Raw genomic sequence first — 22,420 nt, 5'->3', positions numbered from 1 at the left:
AAGAACAAACCCAGCTACAGGAACAGCTTGTACTCATCCAGCAAGCTGCTCCCTGTCCCAGAACACACTGCTGCTTCATAAACAAGGAAATTTTCCATCCCAGTTCACACCAGAGGGAGGAGTTCCTATGCAGGGAGAATCTTCCAGGCTGAACAAAGCCTGCAGCACTGAGGATGCACACAATGCCTCATGTCTCCCACCCAGCCCCATTTCCTCAGTGTCTCATTTGCCAGCAGGTTCAGTAGCGTGCTCTAGAGCTGCCAACACCTACAGGAGGATGTAGGAGTCATTCCTCTTGAGCCCTACTATGAGCAACTCCAGTCCCCAGTCTCCTTTTCCATCATCTCTGATGAATCATGCAAAGGATGAATAATTATTTTCTCAAAAAACAAGGGAAATCTATGAATATTATAAAAAGGGTTTATTGTTTTTTTTTTTTTTTGAAATGAAATACCTATCAAAGACCTGCTCCTAGTACCAAGGGTATCACCATAACCTCACCAAGAAGAAGGGAGGCAGCACGCTAGCTGCCAGTGTCGGTGTCATTGGTCAGGCTCTCGGCAAGGTCCCCCAGCCCCGCTTTGCTCAGCGCGGTGATCAGGTTCTCTGGTGTGGAGTGTGCACCCTCCTGGTCCTGCCAGGCAACCAGCAGCTGCTTGGCTCTCATCTTCACGTCGTCACTATCCGCCTCGATCTGACGAATGTCGGAATCCTTCATTTCCAAGTAGGGGGCCAAAGCCCTCCAGTGCTCCCCCAGCCTGATGGCAAATGCTTCCATTTGTTCCCCCGTCATGGGTTTGTCCCGTTGTACCTCTGGACCTGGAGGAAAAGAAAACAAAAGAATCACAGCAAGACTCAGGGAGTGTCTCAAGCAGATACTGCAATCCCTTCCTGAGCTGCCCCGCTCTGAACCTCTGATTTCATCACCAGCAACCCCCTCAGTGAGCCTTTAAAAGCTGCTCAGCAGCACAGGCTTTGTACGGTTGTATCACTTGGGTTTCAAGCAGAACACCCCCTGTTAGTCACTGCATTGAAGTAGAGCCTGCTTGACTTAGAGAGAACCGCTGAAGCCTCTGCCAAAGTGAAAGCAGGGATCTGCACAGGGAGCCTGCAGTACGTGAGTCAGCTGCAGTGGCACAGCACACTGATTGTCTCTCACGCTCACTTCATAGACTTAACCCAGGTAACACTGTGTTGATTTGCAAAGAGCAGCTAAGGAGCCACAAAGCAGAGTGGGGACAGGGCATGAACAAGGGCTCAGTTTCAATATGTAGTCAGTGCTCTAAGCATTCCAGCATCACAGCAACAACCTTGACTCCTGTGCTTTGCTGAGAAGCCAAGTGACCACACAAGCAAATTACCCATCTACAGCTCATCATGGGTTATAACCTGTGGTTTGCCACTGGTGGTTATTTTACACACTTTCAAAGAAAAACCATGTAATGACTGAATTAATTATGCACAGGAAGTCAGCATATTCCTGATTTTAATGAGCCGCTCACCCTCGTGCCACTCGAACAGTGAGCGGGCACAAACTGAGCTCCAGCTCCTCACAGTGCTAAGTATGGATTTAGCTCACTGATCCTCACTGACCCGAGCTAAACCCACCAGACCCAGGGGAAAGATCCAAGGATCACGAATGACAGAAGAACAAAAAGCACCTTGATCACTTCCATTAGCTCTAAACACACCACGCAGACCACAGTCTTTGCTTTAAGACAACATTTAAAGAAAGATGTACACAGTGAAACTCAGTTGGTGGATTCAGGCAGCAGTAGGTTCAAGAGAACTCCACTATCAGCACAGAGACTGGAAATGAAGAGGTCAGGGGCTGATGGAGGAGGCAACAGAAGCGACATGGACACAGGCCCCCGGCAGCTCTCCAGCAACAAAAATCTCTCAACCAAATCCTGAGGTCCTGGGGTGGGAGCTCCCCACTCTGCACAGCCCTCCTGCCTGTGCCAGGGACAAGAGCTCATGGACAGGGGTACAGAGCACAAGAGATAAGGCATTATGAGATGAAGGCATGAATGAGGATGGAGGAAGTAGTTCACAGACACAGGAGATGGGAGGAATTGTGAGAGCACAACAACCAAGGTTATGGGCAAGAGGCAAAAAGGAATGGGCTGGCTCATGGAGGGGAATGAGAGAGAGCATTTGTCAGGAAGGCTCTTGTCTCCTCCGTCAGAGAAGCTTTTGCCTTTAAATGAAGATGAAGTAAAGATAGGAGATGAATAGATCTGTTTCTCAAAGTCTTATAGCTACATACCCAACTTTAGGGAGGCCCTCACTCATGGCATCTAAAGGGCAGAAAGAAGAGGAAAGGTGCAGAGGAATGCACAAGAGCTTTGTACACAGCGGTACAGACCCTTCAGCTACAACTGCCCAGCAATTCTGTAAACATACGCCTCGCAGCACAAAGAGGCTCCTAACAAAAACACCTCTCCAGCTTGGACGAGTCAGGTACCGTCAGCACTGCTGAGCATGAGACCAAGGGGTGCTGCAGCTGTGTAAGCTGGGGAGGTCACATCATTTGGTACGAATGTGGGCACAAGTGAGGAGTGCCAGGGCAACCAAGAGCGGTAACCCTCAGAAGAAACTACCATTAAACACAGCTTCTACTCTATGCATCAAGAGAATACTAAGAACATGCAAATCTTACTTTCATTGTTCTCCTTTAATAAAGCATCATTATCTTCCTCATCTTCATCTTCGCCTGTTTTTATTTCTTCAGAAGGAGGCTACAATGAGAGAACTAAACATCATTGGATGAATTTTGTGTTTAAAGAAATTTTACAGCTCTATGATGGTGCCTGGCATGTGTGTTAGAATGGAAAAATCTAACATGATCCCACAATGAGGGCTAAAACTCTCCCGCAGCCCTTTGTATCCAGCAGTGATAATACAACATTGTATTAATTAAAAAACTCAAGAAAGGTCCCGCTGACTTCATGGGATTCTCTTCTATTCTCTCCACACTAACTACAATAAAGGCATCACATATATTGCTTTATTACTTTCTTTAAAACAAACAAGCAAAAACTTCAAACCCCAGAACCTTCTTTAAGTCTACAGCACTGGGAAACTTATTTCCTTCCTCTCTTAAGAATTCCTCAAGTTCTCTGTACTGTTAGACTCCCCAGTAGACAATTACAGGTGGGAAACACGTAAGCAAACAGCAGATTTCTCACCCTCTGAGTAAGCTATAGATCAGACAAGATGAACAAAAGGTTCCTTTATCCTACATTTCAGTCACAGGCCTTATCCAGGTGTTTGTTTCGTGCAATAACACCTGCTAAACGACAGGAGGAGCACGAGACATGCTGCATTGAGCACCTGTTTAACAGCTCTCCCTTCCCAGTACTTTTTCCAAAATCACTTTTAGCATCCAGTTAGCTTTGATGGCTGAACGAACAAGAAAGCTACATATTACAAACCAACCATTACACCTCAGTCATTTTACTTTGCAGACAAGAAAGCTCTCAAGTACACAACCACAGGTTTGTATCCATAAGGAACAGCTGGGCTGCGCTAACTCTAAGGCTTAGAAACAAACCCCTCCCCAGCCTTCCTTACCACTGCGTACGGAGAAACCTGAAAGACCCCTAAGGGCCCCTGCCTCAAATCTGTACTGTTGAATGCGCAAAGAGACAATGCCTTTGGATTTACAGCTCCACCAGTTCTACTTCTCTTCACAGATACTAAAAGTCAGGGGGTTGCCAGAAGAACTCTGGTAAGCTTTGTTACAATGATCTCCCACGGTATCCTCAGCTGCATCCTCTGCCCTTCACTGCAGGCAGCTGCCCCAGTGACAACAGCTACTCACACCGGGAGCTGTAGCACAGCTTGTATCCTCCACTACAGTGGTTTGCACCACAACACTGAGCCCAAGCAGCTCAGCACAAACATTCCTGTCTAGCAACTTTGCAATGGGTGCAGAAATGCTTGGATTGCCACAGCTGTCCGCAGAACAGAAGGTAGGGCTCAGCAGTTAAGCTGTTAGACAGTGTTAAATTTCAGATAACATTATCTTCATAAATTAAACCAATTTCCTTTGCAATTTTTCCTTTACTGTACAAACTTTTTTGTGTTTTTCCCCACGTACCAAATGGACTGCAGAAAGAGACAAGCAAGAAGTCAAATTAATTCATTTATTATATTATTATTATTATTATTATTATAGGATAATACCACTTACAGGCAGCTCCTTGGCTAATTTGATTACCATGTTTTCTAGATATTCTGGTAAGCTCTTGAACTGTTGATTTGTTGGCTGGAAGAAATGGGGGCTTCTGCGTGCCAGTAGTCTTAGTGCTCTCCATCCATAGTTAGAGTTGTTCACAGCCCTGCAATGAACACAAATCCAGCTGGTAGCAGTCTGTTATGTATAAAAGGACAAAAAGATCTGAGTAGTTTCCTAATTATAATTATTCTATCCAAACTTATAAAGACTCGTGCATTAATAGAGTCTGACACAGATATAAAGTATCAGAGAGAACGGTTTGTTTTCTTTAGCAATCCAAACATGAAAGACATGAAAATAAAGTGAAACAAAACAAAGACCTGCATACTTGTACTTATTTTCAACCATGTTTTCAGGATCTGCTTGTTCAATGGCTTCTTCAAAGAATTCTTCCAGTGTTGGCATATATTCCCTAAAAAATAAAATATAGAGCTTAATATTACTTGCATATCACTCTAAAATAAGTGTTCTTCAGTCTCTTCATAAACATCTGCCTATCATACACACTTAGCCCTTTTGCCATATGGAAAGGTGTATCATATCATAAAATCACTTCATGGTTTGGGCTGAAAGGCACCTCAAAGCCCACCCAGTCCCACCCAGTGCCATGGGCAGGGCTGCCACCCAGCAGCTCAGCTGCCCAGGGCCCCATCCAGCCTGGCTTTGAGTGCCTCCAGGGATGGAGGCACCACAGCTTACATGGGCAGCTGTGCCAGCGCCTCACTGCCCTCTGAGTGAAGCATTTCTTCCTGACAGCTCACCTAAATCTCCTCTCTTTTAGTTTAAAGCCATTCCCCCTTCTCCTATCACTATCTAAAATGTCAGTCCTCCTCCTGCTTGTAGGCTTCCTTCACACTGATATCTCAAAGCACGTTTGGTGTCAAAAGAATACAGGACAAGACATGACTTCTGGCAAACAGAGTTTTGTAAAAGTATCTGGCTGGCTAGCTGCATTCGAGACATGCTCTCACATGCATAGCTCTCACTCAGGAATCTAAAATGGCTGCTTCACCTGGTGTGATCTGATAGGAGAGGGTAAACAAACACGGTCTCCCCCGTCTCCCTCTCTATATACATGCAGTCATTCCAGTTTCACTTGCAATCACAGAAAGCTAGAGTGTTATCCCTACTCAATTTCAATTATTTATGGTCACTGTGCTGTACTCAGAAGGACCTTGACAGGCAGACATGATTGGGTGACAAGAACCTCGTGAAGATCAATAAAGGGAAATGTAAAGCCCCGCCTCTGAATGGGAACAACCCCAGGCACCAGGGCATGCTGAGAGACGCCCAGCTGCAAAGTAGCTCTGCAGAAAAGGTCTTGGTGGGCAGGAAGGCAAATGTGAGCCAGCCGTGTGAGCTTCTGGCCAAGAAGGCTGGCAGCACCTCAGGCTGCCAACAGGCCAGGGGAGATGATGTTTCTCTTCTGCTCAGCACTGCTACTACGCATCTGGAAAGCTGGGTCCAGTTCTGGACTCACTCGTACAAGAAATGCAGGCCTATGCAAAAAGCTGTGCATGGATGGAAACATCTGACATGCAAGGGGAAGCTCAGGGAACAGGAAATTCCATGTAAGCATAAGGAGCTGAAAAAAAAGAAATCCTAACAAAAAACAACCAACCAACCAAACAAAAAAAAAACCAACAAAAAAAACCAACACATCACAATCCACAAAGAAACTTTTCTGTGACAGTGATCAAGGTCTGGAACACGCTGCTGACAGGCTGTGTCATGGAGTGACATTCAAAGCCTGACTTGAGAGTGTGCTGAGCAGCCTGCTCTAGCTGAGCAAGGGGTTGGATTAGATAGTCTCCACAGGTCCCTTTCAACCTCAGTTCTTCTGTGATAACATGATTTAAAATACAGTATCTGTGGTTCCTAGGGGACGTACTAAAAGGGCGGCTGATATTTCTGTTCTTGGAATAGCCAGCAGTTGCTTCTGTAAGATATTCAAACTAGCATATAAGGAACCATGATCAGAAAGATGTAATAAGAGGAATGATACTCACATTATTAGGACGGTTTGCTGCTTTGAAAACTACAAGTTTACTTAGAGCTGTAAGTTACTGTGGGCCAAGATTATCAGTGGTGCAAAGCAGACCCACCATCCATATTTCTGCTGTCTACTACTTGATAGAGATACATCTGCTTCTACACCAGAACCCAGTGATCAGTTAGGGAAGAGGAAAAAAATGAAAGGGAGAAAAAAGGGCACTGGCATATTTAAGAGTACTACTACTGACTACTGGAACTAAAGCTAGCATCTCAAAAACCCGTCTCATTTGAATCCTACTGTATTTGGCACTATGCAAAAACTTAAAACACACATTTTGTCCCAAGAACAGCTACCTAAAAGAAAGACAGGTAAAGCAGGACTATGCCATTTTGATGAAGATAAGAGAGCAAACAGCTACAGTGCCTTGACAGTGTCCAGACACAGGCCCATAATAAAACTTGGAAGTGAATCTAGACTCCCTGGGACCTTTTCCTTCCTGCTAACCACATGCATTTGTGTATGTGGCTTTGTTGTTATTTTGCTTTGTTTTTCTCCCTCCTCTTCACGCACAAGGAATCGGAAGCTTAGGTGCCACGCTCAACTCCTTCAGCCTCTGAGTTCGTAAGGGCCTTCCTGCATATCTTAGCTTCACAAAAAGGGCAGAAGCTTTCTCAGCAGAGCTCTCAACCTCTGGAGAAGCAGTTCCTCCATTCGGGATGCCTGCCACCTAGCACCTCTCCACAGGCACCCACAGCCTTTTTGGATGCTACTAGCAAAGCCCTCTTCCGAAAAGGAATGGGACGGTTCCCAAACTTCCACATCAGCACAAAAGGGAATTAAGTGCTCTCCAACAAGCAGACAGTTAAGTAAAAGGATATTTTCAGTATTTCCTACAATTGTACAAGCAGAACAGATAGCTAATAACTGCATTTTGTTGCATCTGCACCACTAGTATATGTGATGTGTGTTGAAACAATGCATGCTAGCTGATTTCATCTTACCTGGTATTGCTCAAAAGATATACCTACCTAAAAATCTGCTAACTTCGTTAGAGCCAGACTTGGCAATCTTCTTTATCGTGTAAGGTACTTAATTATACAATCACCTGATATAAAAATGAGACTTTCCATCTGGTTTTTTAGCACAGATTTTACTAAGCAATGAAAATTACTGACTCTCATAAACGTTAGTCAATAAAACTAGTGTTCTGTAAGAATATTTCAAGACAGAGATGCATGCAAGCACCTTCTCTCACAACGCACAGTGACATGGCATAGCGTGTATGATAAATGCTTTCCTCATGTAGCACTGTAATAACTAATTCTGTATATATCCAAGTGCTGGAGGTTGACTTTAGACAGTGACACGCCATTTCTCACCTACCTGCTCTCAGATTTACAAGCTTCCATGTTATCAGGACATAAGTTCCAAAGTCGGGTCAGTTCCTCACTGAAAAAGTGAACCACAGACACACATTAAGTTCCACATTCATCATTCTAGCATTCCACATTCCATTAGTCAACAGACACACAAAAACAGTGCTACAGAAATTCTCATCCCACTCTTTACACTAAAGCACGTGATAGAAGGTTTGTACTACAAACATAGTAGGAACTAACAGAAGAGATACCAAAGAAACCCTCTAAGAAAAAAATACCAAAACAAAATAAGAGGAAAAAAAACCAACATACTTCCCCATAAGAATTTTTTTGTTTGGTCCTTTTCCTAAGAAGTCCTCTGGAGCTGGCCTCTTTCTTGCAGGCCTCATTGGCTTAGAATCAGGAGGCCTACAGAAAACAAACAAACAAACAAGGTGCTCTTTAAGATCAAACCAGTAATACTAAGGAAAAGAAAATCACATTATTTCATTTCAGGTAGCTTTGAATTAAATCACAATGAAAGTATTCAAAAGGATGGGGATTATCAGAGTGGAAAGAGAGAAGGGGAAAGAGAAGGATGGAGAACATAAAGTAGGGGGGTAAGGAAAGAGATTTGCCATACACCAAAATCAGTTAACTCACAAAAGAAAAGGCTTATCAGTCCCGATACAGAGAAAGAAGCAAATCACATTTACTCCAGCAGCACATTCTAAGTGTGATCTACTCTGCTGCTGGGATCATCTGCACTATGATTGCAAGTTCTCCTTCCCCAGCTGCACCTGATTTCATGGGATCAGAGAATGGAGATCCCAAATCACTGAGGTTAGGGTAAGACCTACCCAAGCTGAAACTCTGGCTGAGATCTAAAGAAGGAGACAGAACATTTATAAATAAGTCAAATTTCAAAACTTTACTTTTCCCCTTCCTCCCCCCAACAGTAACTTCTCTTTTCTCACCACCCCCCACCCCATTTTTGCAAATGGCTGAAGTCAGGAAGAGAGGGTTCTACCTCAGCCCTCCACAAATGGAAATTTGCAAAGAAGTGGTGACCAGGCTGCTCCTCACCAAAACAGGGCTGTGGCAGTGGGCAGAAGGAATAGGGATGGAAGGGAAATGTTTTGGTCACCACCTCAAAATAGTCAAGTAGACATACGGAGACTAAGTTTAAGTTTGGCACTAGTTAGTAACTAACTACACAGGAAATCTTTTGATGGCTACAGCCACTTAACCATAGTTTCCTTTCAGCTAAGTGATCACAACTAAGTGAAAAAACCTAATCAATAAAGGTATATAAGAGGAAACTGTAACACAAAATTCCAGGTTTGCTACCCTATTAAAGCCATAGTGCCCATGGCTCCACAGAGGCAATCCATACTGGTATTTGTACAAGGCATTCACTTATTCATCCTGCCACCTTCCAAAGACAGGAAGGGAGACAACACTGTCCAGCCTCCCCAGTCTCGGGACCCTTGGCATTGAGAGAACAAAATGCTGCCACGAATGAGGAATGCCTTCCTGAGACCCACAGAGGCATCACCATCTCTTCATTAGCAAAATGAAGCCTTATGACTTTTGACAGACATCTAAGAGTGTTCTGCACACAGAAGGGACATCCAACTACAATAATGTCAAGGTTCTCTGATTCATTAAGTTCACAGACACTGTGGATAAATATTCTAAAGCTGAGCCACCATTTCAAGTAAGCAGCAAGTTTCTACTTAGTAAGAGAGGTACCTTTCTTTCACAAAGCTTGGACAGCCTTCGTTTTTCCATGAGTTCCAGTTCTCTTCAGTATTTAATATATGCTGGAGAAACAGAATATTCCACGTTATTAGGATCATAATTACCTTAAAATTTGGCCCCATGAGTTTTAATTTAGCTATTATACGTAAAGGAAAAACTGATTCGGTGCATTTCAGTCACAACTTTGAAGGTCGACAGTATAATCTTAGGCAGCTAGTTTTGTTTATTCAAAAATAAAGCACTTCCACTCTTCAATGACTTTGGAAAAGGCTTTCTTCTGTGAACAAATAGAGGTACCAAAGTAGAAGAAATAAGGGAAAACACACAGTTTAAAAAAAATAATAATAATTCCACTTGTGTCTTGTTTCCATGTCTTTGGACATAGCGTTCCTTCTTGTAAAGATCCCACCAGCATCTCATGTATGGATACAAGCACATATATGCACATCTCCACTTCTCCCCAGGAGAAATAGGAAATGACGTTCATGAAAACATGGGGAAAATGTGGCTACAAAATAAAAAGATGCTATGAGGTCTTCTTCAGTGGGGTAAGATAAAAAGTCTCCCAGACATTACATCTGTGTTCCAAAAGCCAGTTTAAACCAATACAGATTTTTCACTCCTTACACTCAGTTAAATTCAGACATGCACCAAAGTACTGACCTCTACCATTTTTGAGAATCTTTCCCCATCTGGAGGATTTTCTGAAAGAAGCTACAGTGAGGAGAGGAAAAAAATAAAATAAAATTATTGCATTGTTGCTTATAGCAGAATACTGAATACTTAGGAAAAAAAAAAAACCCAACAAAGAAAATGGTGGGTTTTTTGCTTTAAGGGTCACTGACACAATATTACACAAGTAATTACTTTGTCCATGCAAATTTTTATAGAAGTACCTACTGTACCAACCTGATAAACTGCTTTTGTAGTATCTTCAATCCAAAGAGACTGCTCATCTGTTAGAACATAGTTTGAACTGGGAAAAAAAAAAAAAAAAAATCATTTACACCAAATGCTTCCTGAGAGGAGTTGGAGAGGAGCTGAGGAAAGTCCTTTGAATATGCTCTAATGTAGTCTCAGGAGCTGACCACCTTTTGGTTTGTGGAGTTAATTAGAGGGGCTTGTACTGTCAGGTTTAATTTCATACAAAAGGAAGTCCATTTGTGTGACTGATGATAGCAATCAGTAAGTGAAAGTGAAAGCAATGTAGAGAGATAAATACAATAGCTTAGATATCACAGAATCGCAGAATGGCCTGGGTTGAAAAGGACCACAATGATCATCTGTTTTCAACCCCCCTGCTATGTGCAGGGTCGCCAGCCACCAGACCAGGCTGCCCAGAGCCACATCCAGCCTGGCCTTGAATGCCTCCAGGGATGGGGCATCCACAGCCTCCTTGGGCAACCTGTTCCAGTGTGTCACCACCCTCTGTGTGAAAAACTTTTTCAGTTTAAAACCATTCCCCCTTATGCTGTCAGTAGGATATTGCTTATTTCATTTCCTAGATGGATTTTTTTTAACTAACTGAACATTAGGTGGTTTTGATTCAAGAAGACTCCACGCCATTTACATGCTTTAAAAGCAAACCAGATTTGTACAAAGCACTAGGTACCTTAAATGGCAGATACAGACATGATGATGGTTAATCCAGTAACACGAAAAAGGCTTTTAGAACTAGTTTCTCTTTGTTAATAGGATTTCTTTAAAAAAATATCTTTTGAAGGAAGGAAATAATTTGTATTACCTTACAACATCTGCACCAAGTGTTACATGATGCCATTTATGTTTCGCATTATCCTTGATTGCTGAGAAGTGAGTTCTTTAACGTACTGTTTAACAAGCAGTCATTGAAATGACCAACTATTGCCTCTACTGGACTGAACTGCAATTCAGGATACCTGAATCTATTCCTTCCCTGCCACTGGCTTGCATTTGTACATAATTTATAGAATGAAGATAATGAGACTAATCTAGTTTGAAAAGTTATTTGAGATCTGTTTCTAAAGGTCAGCGTACCACAGCTGAAAGACAACTTCCTTAAACATTCATCCTTATGCACACATATGGCCAACACAACATGAACATACAGGTACGTTTTTCTTCAGCATCCCTTAGAGTATGGAGTAGAAAAAGACAGGTCTTTGTGCTGACTCGCAAGTTAATAAAAGCAATAATGGCCACAGTTATTATTGCTCTTTCAGACAGAATTCTTTAGTGCATTAGGAAAAAACAGATCAGCAAACAACGTCACAAGAAGATCACAGAGCTGGTTACATATATGGCATCCATTCTGAGTCTATGAGCAGCTTGCACTACTACCTAATAGCTTACTGGTACCAGAGAAAGAATCTCTTGGTTAGCAGTTACCTTAAACGAGCCCTGGTGGTCTCTTCTTTTCTGAGACCCCACTCAACTCACTAACCTGTCAGACAACTAACTTTGCAAAGACAGATGGTTTTTTGCCAGCTTTGTAAACTGCACAAACTTTACACAGTTTAACAAACATCAGAGCTGCTGGAAGGGAAAGTAGGAAATCACACTAAAAGGAGCACAGAAAGGTAAGAAGGAGACCACCCCCATACTGCTGTAAAATAACCACAGTCAGTTTTCATCTACTGATGCAAGGTTTCACAGATACAAGAAACTCGTATCTGTGAACAGATGTAAGCTCTTCTAAAATATTTTGGATTATTCCCCAAACTCAAAACACAGATACTTCCATATTACCTTTTAAATTTGACCTGTCCCTTCAGATACTGAAACAGTATTAGATACTGCAACAAGATGTGACGGCGGAAGTTACTGTCACTCAGCTGTAAATCCATCAGCTAGACAAAAACAGAAGAATTACACGTATTTTAAAACCATGCATAACTGACAAAACATATAAAAATCCAACAAATGTCTTCAGCTAAGTCAGGTGGGAATGTTTTCACAACAAAAACTATTCAGTTTCACCTGTGCTTTTAGGACTATACACCACAAGGAACTAAGATCAGTGCAACTGTCAGTTACCACAATTTAGGAAAGCCAGTTATCAAAGCTTTTAATCAATTTCTTAGAACCTTGAAGAACTGCTTGTAAAACAGACAGCACATTCCTAAATTCTTTTTAAAATCGTTTCATACTGCCTATTCTAACGTGTCAGTCAGCTTGAAATGAACAAGAATTCAGAAAAACAAATATTCAGAGGTTTTAGTAGCTGAAGGACAGCTTGTTTCCTTTTCCTATCAACTACTGGCTACAACACAAGGACCTGGCTACCACAAAATGGCTCACTCAACATCTGCACGCTGACACCGCTTGGTTTCTGCCCCATAGGCTGCAGCTTGATAGCTCATACAAAGAGAGCTCTGAAGATTCTTTTTCCTTAAAGACCTTTGACTCACGTGCTCATTTAGCAATCAGCTCTATACCACATTATGACAAAATTCTTGATACACAAGCCAAAGGTTTTGTGAGCCTCTTCTCCTCTTTTCTATTCCAGAAAGAGAAAACTCATTTTGCACTGAGACTGGCTTTCTGTCATCCACTAATATATATCTGTAGAAGTTGAAGCTACAAATTATTCCAAACTAAAAGACAAACATTTTAGGATTAAATCTGATAGAGCTGTATTCTTCAGTTAACTCTCACAGAGTTCAAAATTCTCAATATCTTTTTCAAGGCAATTTTAAAGAAGACTCTTAAGAGGCAGGAAATGGGGTTAACATCACCAGTCAGAATCTTTAGAAAATATTACAGCGGTGTTTTTAATTGCCTTTACATCAGCTCTTCTTTCAATATCATTTTTTAAAATGGAACAAAACACATCAAACACAATAAATAGTTAAGAGCTTTACTGCATACTCTTATTCCAGAAACATCAGTCCCTGAATCATAGACTAAAAGAGGGAAACCACAGAGAAAATAAAACTAATTTAAAATAATAGAAGAAATTTCTCTTAATTAACAATGTGGCAAGGAGATACTGTGAGAAACTGTGGAGACCTTCGTAACCCAGCTGGACACAGCGCAGATCAAAGCCTGCTCCAGCTGAGAGCTCTGAGCAGGGAGGTCGAACTAGATGCTCTCTCCAGGTTCCCTTCCACCTCCCCCACCCTGACTGCGAGCCAGGAGATGCTGTACCTTTTCACTGGTTAGGAACTTGGCAAAGTACACGTGTTCTCCGCCTGTTTTTAGCTCTTCCAGCTTTTTTCGGGAAGCCTGCGTGTCGTCCAATTTGTAACTTTTGAAAACAGCCAGAACTTCTTCTGAGTACTATAAAACAGTTATTTACCACGGGAAAAAGAATTTCATTAGAATATTTTCACAGTCTTAATACCAAGCACATAGAATCATTTGCAAACCTGCTAGAAGACTGCCAGAGCAACACCTATAAACGTACTAAGAAAACATGGTATGTGCGAACAATGCACAGATGCTTTCTTGAGAGATGTTACAAAGAACAAAAGGCTTACATGATGATACTGCTTACATCCAAACACCGTTAAAAATGCTCAGAATATATACAAGCAAAGGTAAATAAGTTAGAGTGCAGTTTGCACTCCTGCTCTTGAAAACCAATTCAGAGCCTTAAAACTGAAGAAAATCTGTCAGTAAAAGTCATGTGAAAGACTTAAACCTTATCTTCATTCTCTCAATCGTGGTTTTCTTGTTACTTTGTTTTTTTGTTAAAGCTGAGAAGGTAGGCTTATTAGCCAGATTCATATCAGGATGCCTGTGCAGATGTTACCTCTTATTTCCAGAATACAGAGAATGAAGATTAGGAAAAAAAGAAAAAAAAAAGGTGAGCTTCTTACTATGAAATAGAAACTGACTGACCAAGCGTGAAGAAATATGTTATCTTTGCAATAAATCATCCTCAGTCTTCATCGTAAGCAAAACTGAAACAGCTGGCTGAAGGGGACCCTCAGGTCATTGCTTCTACAGAGATCTGTTTCATTAGAATCTTGTCGATTTTAGGATTCTAGTGGGATTAATATTCAAAAATAATCAATATTCCAAAGTTAAGACTTAGGACTAGGTAGAGCTATTTTTCTTATCATGAGATAAAAGAAGTTCTGCTTTTTGCAACCGATTAATAACAAAAAAGATACTTCTGACATTACTGCATATCAAGTGCTTCTGTAATTGACTTCTACAATTTTATTAGAGGATTTACTCTGCATCTTAATATGCTGTCTAAAGACTCACTTTAAAACACAGCAATATGCACTTAGTCCTCATGCACTATCATTTTCAATACTTTCTGTCACTACGCTCACTTTCAATCACATAAACAGTGATTTTTATTAGCATGTCTAGTTGAAAGCATGCAGATGGATTACCTTAAGAAAAGTTTTCCATGAGACTTTCTCATAGCACTGCACAGGGTTTCGAAAGTAATCCTGAAGCGACCAGAATTTTCTATACAGGTTATAATCTATTGGAATGGAACTGGAAAAAAAAAAACACAACAGAAAACCTCAATAGTAACAAAAATCTATACTGAAAACATTATATTCAATTGAAGTCCGCTCAGGAACGTATAATCCTAGAAAATATTATTCATTTTGTAAGTGAAATAATGAAGTCAATAGTGAATCCTGTTGAGAAGTCCATAAATCCAGATTTGTCCCTTTGAGAATCTCCCATACAGTCTACTGTTACTTTTTCACAATAAAACCACAAACAGTGAAGCAAAAGTAATCTTAGTTTTACACTGCTGGGGAATGAAGAGGAGCACAGTCTTGTTCTCTAGAAGCATGCACAGAGTTTACTCGTTATCTCTAAGCACATTTTACCACAACAAGCTTTGCCAAGGAATCTGAACTCACTGTGAAAGAACACCAGTTAGGGTATATAACATTTTCAAACAGCCAGTAGGTTTCCTTCCAACCCCAAGCAATTTCCACTAGAAGAAATTGAAACACTGCTCGTTTCTGTCTAAAGAGGACAAGAAATAAGAATCCTTTCCATTCAGTTCATAAAATTCTATTTCAACTTTTAGAACTGCTATAAACTCACCAACTTGTTGGTGCTTCATCATCTCCCATTTCACCTTCTTCTACGTCCATTCCTTCATCTCTCTCCTCTGAGTGCTAACAGGAAGAGACAATTAAAACTTGATATAAGTGCCACTATAATTTGTACATATTTTCCTCAGAAAAAGGCTGTAGGGAAATCACTCTCTTCTGTAGGCTGTAGGGAAAACTTATTTTAAGCAGCAGCTCCTGTCTCTCACAATCTAATCAACATTGATGCCCCTCAAAGTCTGCACAGTTTACTGTACTGAAAACCATGTTGAGAATCAGCTGCTTGGTCTGGAGGAACAACAATTAAATTAGAAACACACAGTTCTGAATACCATGCAGAGTAGTAAGATTGTTTGCACAGAAATGCACACAGAACAGTTTTCTGCAGAGTGAGTGGAAATCGATGTAGGAATTCTCACCTTCTGCCCAAGAGTGCTCTCATGTTCATTAGTATTGAAAACAGTCACGTTTTCCAGGTTAAACTGACTTTGCAAGTTCAGTCCTGTGGAAAACAGAGGGTCAATCTTCGGAGCTGTGAATTTTTAAGTTTGTTCTTTCAGTTGGTTGTTTATGAGATACTTCCATTAAAATCTCAGAAAGAGTATTTAAAACCTACGTCTGAGATGACAACAAATGAAAGCCACTTCCAACAGTAAGGATAGAAGAAATAAAATACAAATGCAAAGCAATTTTCACCAACTGGATTTGGTCTGCAGCTATCATAGGCTTATCATATGACAAAGAGTAAATACACTGAACCTTTTAAGTGTGATGAAGTGGAAAAACCTTACCTGACTTTTCAGATAGCGGGAACAACCTAGCCAAGAACAGTTGAATTCTTCCACAAAAGACTGTGTTTTGTGATTTAGACAATCTCCTTAAAAGGTCTAAATATTGTAAAAAGCAAAGAGTATTAGCATGAGTCTTGCTTTCAATTTTTCACACATTACAACTTCAGACTTTTTAATTACAAGTCCCACTTAACTAACAAAAAGAAGTGATATTTGTAAATTTAAATATTAGCAAGTTCCTCCAATTAGCCACTGTTTTCCCAAGTGCACTCTATCTATGTTCTGAATTCCTGCAATGGTGACAAAAGATTAGCTCAAACAAATCCTACTCGTGTATTTCCTCTGACAGGGGCCTTGTCTTTGCTGAGAAATAAATACGTATCTGATGATCTTCCATAACAGCCTCCACTGATGAAGAGGATACCTCTCATGACTTGTTGATTAATCAACAATATTCATGAATATCTGCTGAGTGATCTGCTTCTTACTTTTATTGCTTATTATAAACAAATTTATGTGTACATTAAATTACTGAACTCGCTTTCACTCACTTTTAGGGAGTTCTTTAATTCTCAACCAGCACCAATGAGAAACTAAAACTCACCATTGCACATTCGTAACAGGTAGTTTTTCCCTGCAGAATAAAACATGTTCTGAAATGGAGAAAAGGTATTTAGATCAGCAGGAGATAGCAAAACTTTTGGAAGCAGATTTTAATTCAGTTATAAGTCATGAGTTTGTAAAGACAACATAAAAAAAAACAGTCCCACAAATCTCAAGAAAGCATGAAATGCAACATTTAAATCCAGTCTTCATATAAAACAAACCAAAAACCACAACCAAAAACCAAAAATTGCACACGACAATGAGTTGCAAGAATAGGATCCACTTTTTCCCCCTCAAACACTCTAATTTTTTACACTCATTGCCTTTATTCTTTCACGTTATTTCTATTCATTTATGAAGAGCACAGCGTAAAAGATTTTGAGCATTCATGGAAGCAATAATTTGGCAGTGGGAGAAAATAGGAGTTACTTTAAATAATAAGAAGCAGTTTATGAATACACTGGAGAGGACAATGTTATCTGAAATATAACAGCCTGAATGCCTGTGGAAGTGGTCAAGAAACCCAGGCAGGGTCTCAGACTTCTGCCTGAGACCTCGAATTCCCTCTTCAATTAGCAGTGCCCACAGCACAAGAAAGTGAGCAGCCTGTCACTACAGCTCTGCTCCTGCAACAGCACAACTGCATAGCAAGAATGCAGAACCCTCGCATAGCTCTCAAAACTCAGCCTGTTTAAGAGCAAAAGTATTTCAGGGCAACACGTTCACAATTGCTACAATCTTGTATTGGAAAGACCGTTAAGCAGCGCCCGAGATTTCTTCCCCTGCAAGCTCAAGAGGCTGGATCTCCTGCAGCAGCGAGGAAGCAGCTGCCTAAATTAAGGGAAGGCATTCATAGAAACTGCATATCTCAAGTAAATTTTTCACTTTCTACAAGAGATAAATGCCACAGACAGGAGAGAAAAAGAGACAGAAGCAGAACCATCAACATCATAGTCTTTTATTGTTACTTTCCTGACTTCTGTTATCTGACATTCAAAGCAGAAAATGCTTAATGCTACTATTTTAACATGGACACAAAGATGATTAGTCTCCTTGTAAAAACATTTCAGGTATGCAAAAACTTTGGTGTAACATCCTAGTGTGGAAAAATACTTACTGATTTCCACGTAGCAACATTCTTCTCCACAAAAGTGAAAATTTTATCACACTGATCCAAAGGCAAGCAATCCAGAACATCTCCCAAAAGCACAAAGGGTGTCGATGCAGTGCAGATACCTATGAGCAACAGGGAATATTTTGTTCAGCAAATCTGAACAGAAATGCTATAAAATGTATGGCATTTGGCACATGTTATGTTCAAAAAGAAGAAAAGTTCCTACAATGCCTAACAAAAAGCTTGGGCTCAAGTATGAGCTTGCAAGGAAGCCATTTGTCTATGTATACATACGCAGATGACAGCTTTGCACTAATGCATAACAAATAATGAACAGTACCTATTTTAAAAACCTCAGAAGTTTTGAACACCTCATTGCAGACTGTGGGTGAACTCTTTTAGACTTCTAAACCCACGGTCTGTTCTCACGCACACATCCAAGACATCTAAGAATCTTTTTCTCAAGCTAAGCACCACTGAAGCAGTGCTCCAAGTCTGTATGTTCATTCCCTAGACCTTGGTAATGTCTGCATTCATCACAATCAGAGGCCACTTCATTCTACAGTTGATAAGGTGTGTATGTAGTTGAGCTACACTTCATAAAACAAACGAGTATTTGATAGGCAACGCGAACAGATGAACAAATGCAAGGGTGCGAGAGACTCTTCAGAAGAGATTAGCACAGCAGTTTCTGACACAAACAAGAAGTTATGAAAACGGATTCAATAAACATCTGTAAATATCTATATATCTTGGTGTACTGACAGGTCAGTACATAGAGGATAAGCTCAGATATTCAGTAGAACTGAAAAAAAGGTTCCAACAAATGTCACGCATATAACCAAATTCCATTACATTATATTTCACCCCCTTCAGGAAACAGACTTAACCACTAACCTAAGGACCACATACTATCAAAGTGAACTGCTGAATATATCTTACCAAAAATCAAGAAATTAAAATTAAAAGCAACCCAGCTGCCCCTAAAGCTGTCAACAGATTAGAGAAAAATATGCTTACCTTCAGTGACTCCATTAATAGCTAGAGAAATAATTGCCAGCAGGTTTTCACAGGGAGCTTTGTTTATCTAAACAAAAGGAGTAGCGTTAAACTTCTCCATTCAGACATCAATATACTTAATGAAATCAGACTTCTTGTTTCAAAGCAGGCATAGATACAGCATACTGATATTCCAGTTCCCAAAAATTTTGGTCTATTAAGTCAGACACATCAGTTATGTATACAGAGTTTGTACTGAATGAGCAACTTGATCGCTTCCGTCCCTACAACACTTATTCTCAGTCATTTACTCCTGAATATAAGCATCCCACATTCTACCTACAATCAAGCAGAAACAACAAAAACATTCTTTGACTCCTCTCACCATCTGTAATAGCAGCTTTGTTACGTGCTACAAACAGGTAGTCTGCTCCACCCCACTCTTGATGTAAAACAATGAACTGTGGTTTTAATTCTAGGCAGAATTCCATGAGCATTACAAAGAACTGCTAGAAAAGACACATCAGCACCTCTCAGTACCCCAACTACCATCTCCTTTAATCATCTGTGCTCAGTCTTAATTATATAACTTCCATATCATTCATGGTTTTAATAAGCAGTATTTCCTGATCCTATATGAAGCTGCTCAATTAACGTGTTAACTTTTTATGATCATGAGCCAGCAGCGTGCCCCTGTGGCCAAGAAGGCCAATGGGATCCTAGCCCACACTTGATAAAAGCATGGCCAGCAGGTCAAGGGAGGCGATGTTCCCCCTCTGCTCTGCCCTGCTGAGGACACATCTGGAATACCATGTACAATTCTGGGCTCCTCAGTTCATGAAAGATGTGGAACTTCTACAGAGAGCCCAGCAGAGGGCAACAAAGATGACTGGGGGCCTGGAGCATCTCCCTTATGAGGAGAGGCTGAGAGACCTGGTGCTGTGCAGCCCAAAGAAGGCTGAGGCAGGATCTTATCTCTGTTTATAAATTTCTAATAGGTGGTCATGGAGATGGGGCCAGGCTCTTTTTGGCGGTGCCAAGCCACAGAGCAAGGGGCAATGGGCACAAACTACAACACAGGAAGTCACATATGAACATGAGGAAGAACTTGACTGTGAAGGTGACAGAGCAGTGGAACAGACTGTCCAAAGAGGCTGTGAAACCTCCATCTCTGGAGGCATTCAAACCCCACCTGGATGCTTTCCTGTGCACCCTGCTATAGGGAACCTGCTTTAGCTGGGGGCTGGACTGGATGATTTCCAGGGGTCCCTTCCAAACTCTATGACTGTGAACCTGGAGATGCAAGTTTATTTTATATCAGCTGGTAAGCTGTAGTACTTACTATTTCCTCTTCTACAATAACTCTGAAAGCTTGATCCAGGGTACACTTCTTCTCATTTTCGCTGCAAACACAAACACCTCCCATCAGTTAACAGCACAGCTACGGGAACAAGATCACTAACACCGACCCGAACACAGAGCGGCAGCCACTCACCTCCCGGGAATCTGATTAAAGGCGTTCAACAGCGGTTTGAGGGTTTTGTGGTGCAGAGCTTCTCTGGTGGAGATCTACCGAGACGCAAACAAACAGAAGTTACCAAACCCAACGCAAAACCAGGAGGCTGCCAATGCTGCTCTGAGGGATCGCCTCCTTCCTTCGTGTGAGGAACGCGCGGCTGCACAGCGCTTCTCACACAGCTCTCCTCTCACGGCGGCCCAGAACCGGGCCCGGCCCAGGCGCGGACGGGGGCAGCGAACGGCCAGCTCCACACCAGCGCGGCGCGGCCCGGCTCCGTGCGTCCGCCGCGGAGAAGAACCGCCGCCCTCCCGCCGAGCTCACCGTGAAGCGGTGCCGCGCCTCGGGCAGGCTGAAAAGCAGCGGCGGCGACATCGCTCCGGTCGAGCGGCGCTCCACGACGCGCGCTGATGACGCCATAGCGCCGTCCCGACCGCGCGGCGCGCCTTTCCCTTCCCGCCTCCGCGGGCGGGCGGCGTGCTGGGCGCCGCCGCAGGGGGGCGCCTCCCTCCGGGCGCCGCGAGAGCGCCACGCGGCTGAGGGGCTGCGCGAGGGCCGCGGTCGCCGCGGCTCCGAGGGCCGCCGTCGCCGGGCGGGGCAGGCGCGTCGCTCTCGGCTACGCGCATGCGCGGTTCTGTAAAGGCAGGCCCGGCGGGAGCCGCGGGCTGAGCGCGGGGCTGAGCGCTGCCGGGCCATGGCGAGCTGCGCGCTGTCCCGTCGCGCTAGGGGCGCCGTTGCTATGCGCGAACGAACGTGTCCCGTGACCGCGTTCTGAGCGGGAGCTTTGGTGCCGGCTGGGGTACGCGAATTCATCCTTTTTGTTTGTTTTTGTCCAGTTTTCATACCGAACTTGCTGAATTTTTCGTTTTTCCTCCTCACAGCTCTCCCTCTTTACTACACGTACCGTTTTTATGTTCTGTATTGCCTGGTGCTGCCCAATTCCTGTAGCGTAGGGAAGAAAAACATTCATCCATAATCCCAGTGCTATCAGAAAAGGCTAATATTTACTAACAGTATTTTATTTATTGTAGTTAATTACATTTGCTATTATTATAAAAAGCGAATGTTAAAGATCATAGCATCATTAAGGTTGGAAAATAATTCTAAGATCACCTAGTCCATCCATCAGCCTTTCCCCAACATGCCCAGTGTCCGCATCCCTCAGTGCCACATCCACATGGTTCTTGTACACCTCCAGGGACAGTGACTGCACCACCTCCCTGGGCAGCCTGTGCCACCGCAGCACTGCTCTTTCTGAAAGAAATTTCTCCTAATATCCAACCTGAACCTCCCCTGACGCAACTTGAGGCCATTCCCTCTCGTCCTATTGCTGCTACCTTTTTTGAAGATGCTGACCCCCATCTCTCCACAACCTCCTTTCAGGTCATGATAAGGTCTCCCCTGATTCTCCTCCAGACTGAACTACTCCAGCTCCCCACAAGAATTGTGCTCCAGACCCCTCACAGCTTTGTGTCTTTCTCTGGACACGCTCCAGGCCCTCGATGTCTTTCTTGTAGTGAGGGGCTAAAACTGTGCACAGTACTCGAGGCACGAACTCACTGGTGCAGAGTACAAATGCTGGAGGAACAGCGAAGGCCTGATTTTCTGTGTGCTGGTGTGTGCTGCTGCCGGCAGAGGGAAGTGTTCACCCAGGCGGCGTATGTTGTGAGGTGTGAGTTATCATTTTGAACGAGTCATACACCGTGAGGCATACTGAAAATCACCCATTCAGGCGTGGAAGAAAGTTTGTTCAGCTCTCTATGAGGTCTTTTCACTATTTCTCGTCTCTTATTTTGATAAAGCATATTATCAGATGAATAAAGCACTGCAGTGAAGAAACTGAAATTATTCTAGCGTTGTCATCCTCCTCCAAAAGTGTATGAAAGAAGAACAGAGCAGAACTCTCCAAAGAGGATTAAACAAAGCGTTTACACTTTTACAAAAATAGTAAAAAGCCAATTAGAAGTATCCTAAGGAAATACAGCAATGTAAATTGAATCTTTTTCAGAATACAAA

General features: G+C 42.3%; 1 protein-coding gene across 2 annotated transcripts; it reads right to left on the bottom strand.

Annotated features, from left to right (window-relative positions):
* Nucleotides 1-402: 402 nt before the first annotated feature.
* THOC1 (THO complex subunit 1) lies at nucleotides 403-20,988 on the bottom strand. Of its 2 annotated transcripts, XM_085220851.1 has the most exons (22): nucleotides 20,729-20,988; nucleotides 20,384-20,457; nucleotides 20,231-20,291; nucleotides 18,910-18,976; nucleotides 17,893-18,011; nucleotides 16,774-16,822; nucleotides 16,170-16,265; nucleotides 15,798-15,880; nucleotides 15,371-15,444; nucleotides 14,692-14,800; nucleotides 13,490-13,621; nucleotides 12,089-12,189; nucleotides 10,271-10,337; nucleotides 10,025-10,075; nucleotides 9,353-9,423; nucleotides 8,458-8,481; nucleotides 7,931-8,026; nucleotides 7,623-7,688; nucleotides 4,572-4,655; nucleotides 4,199-4,346; nucleotides 2,663-2,741; nucleotides 403-819 (listed from the first exon to the last, which is right to left on the bottom strand). In XM_085220851.1, exons 1-22 carry the CDS (start codon nucleotides 20,822-20,824, stop codon nucleotides 524-526), a joined length of 2,043 nt encoding a protein of 680 aa, XP_085076977.1. In that variant the 5' UTR covers nucleotides 20,825-20,988; the 3' UTR covers nucleotides 403-523. The 2 variants fall into 2 exon arrangements, with proteins under 2 accessions (XP_085076977.1, XP_085076978.1); XM_085220852.1 differs by lacking the exon at nucleotides 8,458-8,481.
* Nucleotides 20,989-22,420: the final 1,432 nt, after the last annotated feature.

This window comes from Meleagris gallopavo, chromosome 3, assembly GCF_905368555.1.
Source record: "Meleagris gallopavo chromosome 3, MGAL_WU_HG_1.1, whole genome shotgun sequence".
Lineage (NCBI taxonomy): Eukaryota > Metazoa > Chordata > Aves > Galliformes > Phasianidae > Meleagris > Meleagris gallopavo.
This window is presented reverse-complemented; position numbering and strand designations above follow the sequence as displayed.